The 8032-nt window shown below is 36.1% G+C and overlaps 1 protein-coding gene across 1 annotated transcript; it reads left to right on the forward strand.

Moving 5' to 3' along the window:
- Positions 1–1346: 1346 nt before the first annotated feature.
- On the forward strand, positions 1347–5380 carry LOC137837063 (disease resistance protein Roq1-like). Its single transcript, XM_068645920.1, has 4 exons — positions 1347–2218; positions 2474–3578; positions 3745–4017; positions 4106–5380. Exons 1-4 carry the CDS (start codon positions 1728–1730, stop codon positions 5240–5242), a joined length of 3006 nt encoding a protein of 1001 aa, XP_068502021.1. The 5' UTR covers positions 1347–1727; the 3' UTR covers positions 5243–5380.
- Positions 5381–8032: the final 2652 nt, after the last annotated feature.

Raw genomic sequence — 8032 nt, forward strand, 5'->3', positions numbered from 1 at the left:
AGATGATTTGAAGATTGATTCTGAAATGGGATTTTAAAATGGATTTGAACATATGAAAAAAAAATTTGTGTGAAGGCTGAAGGTCTCAAAACTTTGAGGTTCGAAGAAACGAGTGTCGAAGCAATGAGATTTTGAAAATTTGACGATTGGTTCGGAAAGAGGAGTGTGTGTGAAGGCAATGTGTGCAGAAAAGGAAAAACACGGGAAAACTTAAAGTTAATAAGAAATTGGGTGCAACTTTTTAAAATACAGTATCTACTTACAAGGGGTTTAGAACACCTCCAGTATAGCATGTCTTATCGGAGGTTAACATTAAAAAATCTCCACTAAAAATAAGATTTTAGTGAAGATTGGTGAGAGTTTTCCCAAGAAAAATCAAAGAAGATGCGGAGGACTTAATTTTCTTGAGAAAATGATAGGAAATTCTCATAAATCTTTCCTGATTGATCAGAAACAAATGAGTAAATGTTGAATAGTCGTCCTTGCAACAATAAGTTTACACTAAAAAAAATCATGAAATAAAAATTAATTTTTAGAAACTAAAATAATTAGTTACAATAGGAACTAAAATAAAGACCATTTTTGAAACTAAAAAAAAATTGGTTTCTAAATTAGTTGCTATTATTTTCTATTATTGTTAAATAGTTTCTAAATTGGTATCTAATTAGCAACTAAGGTTTTAACTACCAATTATTTAGTTTCTAAATTTGGTAACAAAAACCTTGGTTCCTAATTAAATACTAATTTAAAAACTATTTAACAATAATATAAAATAATATAAACTAAATTTCTTTTTAGTTTTTAAAATGGTCTCTAATTTAGTTATTATTATTTTAGTTTCTACAAATTAATTTCTATTTCATGATTTTTGAAACTCTTGTGCCCCACCATCGTAATCCATCCCTTTGCAATATGATACTATCGACCTAATAAGGCAAATGCTTCTCTCCTCCCACCCTCGAGAAAACCATTGACATCTTTGGCATGAAACAGAACATTCTCATCATCATCGTGCAGGTCTACAACTCCCTCGTCTAGTCCAATGCTTACCTCGACCTCCTTGCCGCCTTTGAGACCAACGACACTAAGATGTTCTATGAGAACCATCTTCTTAGTTCGTCACTGGGGGTTGCTATCGTGTGTTTCGTTGTTGATAATCGTTGCAATGGGAAGGCGGTACAAGACCTGGCGCACAATGAAGGAGTTTCCAAGAAGGGTGGGAATAGGGTTTCAAAGGATTTTGGAAAATTTTGTGGAATTAGAAAACGTTGATTCTAGATGTTAAAAGTTTGATCGCGTCAATTTCATCATCAATTATATCTATAACATTAAAGACGAATACTTTCAACTATGACCTGTCTAATATTGGTTTTAATGCCGATTGAATGAGTCAAAGAAATTATATTAACGTGTTTTCTACGGTATAATAACATTTCCGGACACCACAAAGCCACTTGCTCTGTCGGTTCAAAGGTCATTATTATATACTTATTCTTTGTTTCTATCTTTCTTCTATCTATCTCCATTTACGTGTTTTGATATGATTTGTCTACCATAAATGATACTTTGAAAAGTATCTGCCATTGCAAAAGACTGAGCTCACCCACCAGATCTTCATGTCGAATATAAAGCAACTACTTCCTAATTGCTCCTCACTCATCACAACCTTTGTTTTACTGCAAACATAAGTTGTTTTACTAGTTTCTTATTTTTGATGTTCTTAAATCATGGCACAGAGATCCTTCTCTTCCTCCAGGAATCCATGGCATTATGATGTCTTTCTAAATTTTAGAGGTGAAGATACTCGTTCACAGTTTGCATATAATCTTTACAATTCGTTGCGCCAAAAGGGGATTGTTACTTTCTTCGACGATGATGGTCTTAGAAGAGGGGAAGATATTACACCTTCTCTCTTCAAAGCTATTCAAAATTCAATGATTTCCATCGTTGTCTTCTCCAAAAACTATGCATCTTCAACCTATTGCTTAAACGAACTTGTAAAGATACTTGAATGCGCGAAGGAAGAAGGCCGATCGATCTATCCAATATTTTATGAGGTGGATCCATCACAAGTTCGACATCAGACTGGAACTTATGCAGAAGCATTGTCAAAACACGAAGCTAGGTTCCACACTGACGCTGACAATGAGAAGGCACAAAAATGGAGGAAGGCTTTACATGAAGCAGCTAATCTATCCGGCTGGCATTTCCAACATGGGTATTTCATACTATTCTTTGAATACACACACACACACACATATATATATATATTATATAAACTCTCCTTTTGCTAATAATTTTCGTATTAATACTAATAGGGAAGGAAAGTCAAATAAATCGTATGGATCATTGATCTATAAAATTTGAGAAATGGATGCAAAATTTTATGTCACTAGTTCTGATCGAAAGGAATGAACTAAAAACAAAATATGATGCTTTAGTTTTAGCTGACATGTTTTCTTGTAATGGATAGGTCTCAACAACCAGAATATGAGTTTATCAGAAAGATTGTTGAAGAGATATCTGAAAAGATAAATTACATCCCTTTACATGTTGCTGATAATCCAATTGGGCTGGAGTATGCAGTGCAAGGAGTGAAATCTCTCCTTGGAGATGGGTCTGATGTCAACATGGTAGGAATTTATGGTATCGGGGGTATAGGTAAAACCACGATTGCTCGTGCTGTGTATAATTGTCTTTTTTGGCATTTTCAAGGTTCCTGTTTTCTACCTGACATTAGAGAAAATACAATTAATAAGCATGGGATTGTGCGACTCCAAGAAATACTACTTTCTGAAACACTCAAAGAAGAAGATATTAAAGTGAGAGATGTCAATAGAGGAATCCAGATAATAAAAAGGAGACTTCAACAGAAGAAGGTCCTTTTAGTTCTTGATGATGTTGACAAATTACAGCAGTTAAAGGTACTTGCAGGGGGACATGATTGGTTTGGCTCTGGAAGTACAATCATCATCACCACAAGAGACAAGTACTTGCTAGATGCTCATGGGGTGGTAAACCTATATGAGGCTAAGCCTTTAAATGTTGAAAAAGCTATCGAATTGTTTAACTGGCATGCCTTCAAAAAGGGAAAAGTTGGTCCAGCTTATACGAATATTTCCAACCGTGCAGTTTCTTATGCATGCGGACTTCCGTTGGCTCTGGAAGTTATAGGATCTCACTTATTTGGAAAAAGTTTAGAACAGTGCAGTTCTGCATTAGATAAATATGAAAGTATTCCTCATGAGAAGATTCATGAAATACTTAAAGTAAGCTATGATGGTTTGGAAGAAAATGAGAAGGGAATTTTCCTGGACATTGCTTGTTTCTTCAATACCTGTGAACTGGGCAATGTCACACCAATTCTAGAAGCTCATGGTTTTTATGTAGAAGATGGTTTGAGAGTGTTGGTTGACAGATCTCTCATAAAGATTGATTCTTCTGGTTTTGTGAGAATGCATGATCTAATTCTAGACACAGGTAGAGAAATTGTAAGGCAGGAATCAACACTTGAGCCAGGCAGACGTAGTAGATTATGGTTTAACGAGGACATTGTTCATGTTTTGGAAGAAAATACGGTATGTTGATATTATAAACATTTCTGCTATTTTCTCTCCTTTCATCCCTTTATTATTTACCCATTTTATTGAATGCATGCTAGATTTAGTATTACATATTTATCCATGGATGGCATAGCTAATTAAAAGCACGTTTTTGTGGATAAACTATTGTTTGGCGTGGAAGGGATCTGATAAAATAGAATTCATAAAGCTTGAAGGGCACAACAACATAGAAGTGCAATGGAATGGAAAGGCATTCAGGGAAATGAAGAACTTGAGAATTTTGATCATTGAAGATTCAACCTTTTCTACTGGCCCTAAGCATCTACCAAATAGCCTGAGAGTGCTAGACTGGAGTTGCTATCCTTCACCATCTTTACCTTCTGATTTCAATCCCAAACGTTTTGAGATACTCCTTATGCCTGAAAGTTGCCTTCAGATATTCAAACCAGAAAAGGCATGTTTATCTGTCAAAGTTTTAGTTCTCAACATGAGTTTCTACATTAAAAGATAATAACTTGACCCATTTGCTTTTTATGTTGCAGATGTTGGGATCATTGTCTATAATAAACCTTGAAGATTGCAAGTTCTTAACTGATCTACCGAGCCTACGAGAAGCACCACTCTTAACAACTCTGCGTCTAGATAAATGCTCTAATTTGGTTAACATTGATGAATCAATTGGGTTTCTTGATAAGCTTTGCTTATTGAGTGCTCAAGAATGCACCAAGCTGAAAACTCTTGCACCCTGCATCATGCTGACATCTCTTGAAACTTTGGATCTTCGGAGGTGCGAAAGTCTTGAGAGTTTCCCAGAAGTATTGGGAAAGATGGAGAAAATAAGGAAAATATATTTAGACGGCACAAATATAGAGAAATTGCCATTTTCAATTAGAAATTTTGTTGGGCTTGAACTGCTGTCCTTGAAGGGTTGCCGAAGACTTTATCAGCTACCAGATAGTATAAGCATGATACGGGAAGTTAAGGTGTTAGTGGGTTATGGGCATGGAACGTATCAAAATTTTGAAGAGTTGAGCTCAGAGGTGTCTGCAAGTGCCATGCTTATTGACGGTGATGACCGATATCTTGATGTGTATTATTCATACATAAGTCCCAATAATGGCATCCAAGTATGCAGTCCTAATCCTATTATGCATTCTGATTTCCGTTTGTTATTCCAACAGCTTAGAAAGAAAAAGAAGCACGTTCGCAGGGAATCATCGATTCATTTCTCGTTTCGAAACAAATTTCCTAAGATAGCGGTATGTTGTAAAGTATCAGCGGTTTTCTGGAAAAGTTTGATGGCAATGAATTTCAAGTTCAGAGTATTCATTAACGAGAGTATGCAATTCATTGCTCTGAGCAATTTCATAGAAAGAGACAGGGAAACAATACTTTGGTGTGATGTAGAAGGCAAAGTGGAGGGGGTGTTTTCAGAGCAAGAGTGGAATAAAGTTGAGATTGTATTTGAGTTAGGCTTCCCTATGCAAAGAAATCGTGGAAATGAGAGCGCAACATTGAGCTTTCTTAGTGCAATTCCAAATTGGACTCTAATCGGTGTGTATGAAGAAGGAAATAACAAGGAGGATATTGAATTCAAAGATCCCGTGTCAATTTTTCCATTACGTAACATACAACTTCCTTCTTCATTACCTACTTCTTTGTACTATGTCGTAGTGTAGGGAAGCCTGCATAGGAATATGGATTAAATAAGTTTTTCTAATGTTTACAATTATTACGTTAGATACTTCTACTTCTTCATTTTGCCCTTTGTTTTAATGTGTTCAATTTTATCATTACAATACACCTTTCCTTTGTCATTTGTGACTACTTATGACGACAAGTGACATAGGTGAAAGACATGTTGTATAATTATTTTATAAATTAAAGTTCCTTACTCAAACATTCTAAACCTTATTTGCAAAACAGGTATGTCCATATTCACTCTCCTAAACAATACATATTTAAATAGATACTCCCAGTTGCCATACCCACAATCTTTTATCTGATATAATTTTCCATTTGATCACCTTTAAACTGAATCTAGATCTACCTTTTCTCAATACTAAAATATCAATACTAAAAATATCATTAAATAACAACTAATCTTAAAAATAAAAATATAATTAATCCTGGGATTGTTTTACAAAATTAAAAAACTATAGATATTAAAGTAGTATCTAAATTTTTATTTAACATTTAGCTATTAAATTTTAACAACTAACTAATATAAATTATAAATGAGTCACTATGAAAGAATAATTGTTCAATTTTTTTCTTTTTTTCTCGTGATTTCAAGTTATTATTACATGCCCAAGCCTCTCTCTTTAATATAATTAATTTGATTCACTAAATGTACTGAGGTACACACACCACCATTTTCAAATGAATTGATAAAAATTATTTTAAAAGAGTACACAAGACCTTCAACCCCGTTATTTAGCTTGGACCAAATATACATGCCCATAGGAAACTAAAATAACCAAAACAAACACGTTTTCAAATGCAATATTCAAAAATACGTTCAACCATGGGGCATACTTAATGATGTTTCGTAATTTACAAATCCACGTACAGTTTGTTCAACCATTGGCATACTTAATGATGTTTCGTAATTTACAAATCCACGTACGGTTTTTCCAATTAGTATGACTACAACAGAACAACAAAATAAAACATTACTTATCTAAAATAAAACATTACTTATCTAGTAATGCGTACATGTATCAAAATAAAGTTAAAAGAAAAAGAGTTAAAAAAAAAATAGTTAATTTGGATGTAAAGAATAGTTTATTCAAACAAGTAACAAGTAACAAGAATAATTTGGATATGCTTCATAAACTGGGATTCCATAAGAGATGGATTCTATGGATAAAAGGTTGTTTGGACTCTGCCACAGTGTCAGTCCTGGTTAATGGAAGCCCTACTACGGAGTTCAAAGTCAAGCGAGGGTTGAGGCAAGGAGATCCTCTAGCCCCTTTCTTGTTTATTGTGGTTGCTGAAGGGTTAACTGGGCTTGTTAGGCAGACACTTAGAACCAACAAGCTTGCTGGAATTAAGGTGGGAAGAAGAGAGATTGAGGCCTGTGTGCTACAATTCGCTGATGATACGCTCTTTTTTTGTGAAGACTCATACTCTAACATAGTTACTATAAAAGCAATACTTAGATGTTTTGAGTTGGCCTCGGGACTGGAGATCAATTTCCATAAGTCTAGGATCACTGGAATCAACGTCCAAAGTCGGGCCCTTGAAGTCTATGCAAAGAGTCTCCACTGTACTCTAATGAGGGTACCGTTTAAGTACTTGGGGTTGGAGATAGGAGGAAATCCTAGGAAGAAAAAGTTTTGGGAGCCGATAATCGTAAAACTGAGCACAAAACTTAATACTTGGAAGGGGAGGTTTTTGTCTATGGCTGGTAGAATCTGCTTAATTAAATCGGTATTTACATCTCTACCGCTATATTATTTCTCCTTCTTTAAGGCTCCTGAAGCGGTTTGCGATAGTATTGTCCGTATCCAAAGAAGATTCTTATGGGGTTGGGGAAGGGAGAATAGACTGATATCGTGGGTGAGCTGGGACAATATATGCAGACCTTTGGAGGAGGGAGGACTGGAGATTAAAGATGTCAGGAAGTTTAATGCTGCACTTTTAGCGAAATGGAAGTGGAGACTTATGAGCGGAGAAAAGGGAGTGTGGAAGGATATTTTGTTGTCTAAGTATGGCACAGAGCTTAATCAAAGGGGCAGAAACCAAAAAAAATTATCTTGGTGGTGGTGCGATTTGTGCAAGAGTTGTGGTGAGGGAGAAGAAGTAAGCTGGTTCCATAGTGAAATGGGTTGGAAGATGGGAAGTGGGGATAAGGTGAGATTTTGGGAGGACACATGGGCTAGCAGCAGGGCCTTAAGAGACATCTATCCGAGGCTCTACTCAATATCACTGAATCATAGATCAAAGGTGGCCGAGGTGGGGGAATGGGAGGAGGAAGAATGGTCCTGGAAGTTGAGTTGGAGAAGGTCAAGGTTTCAATGGGAGTCTGAATTACTAGATGAGTTGCTAAGAGTGATAGACAGGATCAAACCGAGAAGGGACACTACAGATATCCAGACGTGGGGAGGGGATGCATCTGGAGTGTATTCGGTGAAAACAGCGTATGACTGCCTTGCAAAATCTACCAGAGGTAGGCCAAATGTAATCTTTAAGCTTCTTTGGCAGGTTAAAGCGTCTCCCAATGTTCTGGTAACTGCATGGAGGGCCTTACTAGACAGACTTCCAACTAAGGCAAACTTAATGACTAGAGGGGTGATGATTAATAGCCAACCATGTGTGATGTGTGGTGGCGGAATTGAGTCAGCACAACACTTGTTCTTGGATTGTACAGTTGCGCAACGTGTATGGAATAGATTTCTCAGATGGATGGGAATAGCTTTTGTCCAGCACAGAGAATTGATGTATCACTTCGAGCAGTTCCACTT

The sequence above is a fragment of the Phaseolus vulgaris genome, chromosome 4, assembly GCF_000499845.2.
Source record: "Phaseolus vulgaris cultivar G19833 chromosome 4, P. vulgaris v2.0, whole genome shotgun sequence".
In the NCBI taxonomy this organism is placed as follows: Eukaryota; Viridiplantae; Streptophyta; class Magnoliopsida; order Fabales; family Fabaceae; genus Phaseolus; species Phaseolus vulgaris.

What these genes read in the sequence shown, in the direction of transcription:
- LOC137837063 (XM_068645920.1), top strand. Translation starts at nt 1,728, where the DNA reads ATGGCACAGAGATCCTTCTCTTCCTCCAGGAATCCATGGCATTATGAT. An exon ending in GGCTGGCATTTCCAACATGG is followed by an intron (nt 2,219 to 2,473) that starts GTATTTCATACT and finishes TGTAATGGATAG; the next exon opens with GTCTCAACAACCAGAATATG. An exon ending in AGATATTCAAACCAGAAAAG is followed by an intron (nt 4,018 to 4,105) that starts GCATGTTTATCT and finishes TTTATGTTGCAG; the next exon opens with ATGTTGGGATCATTGTCTAT.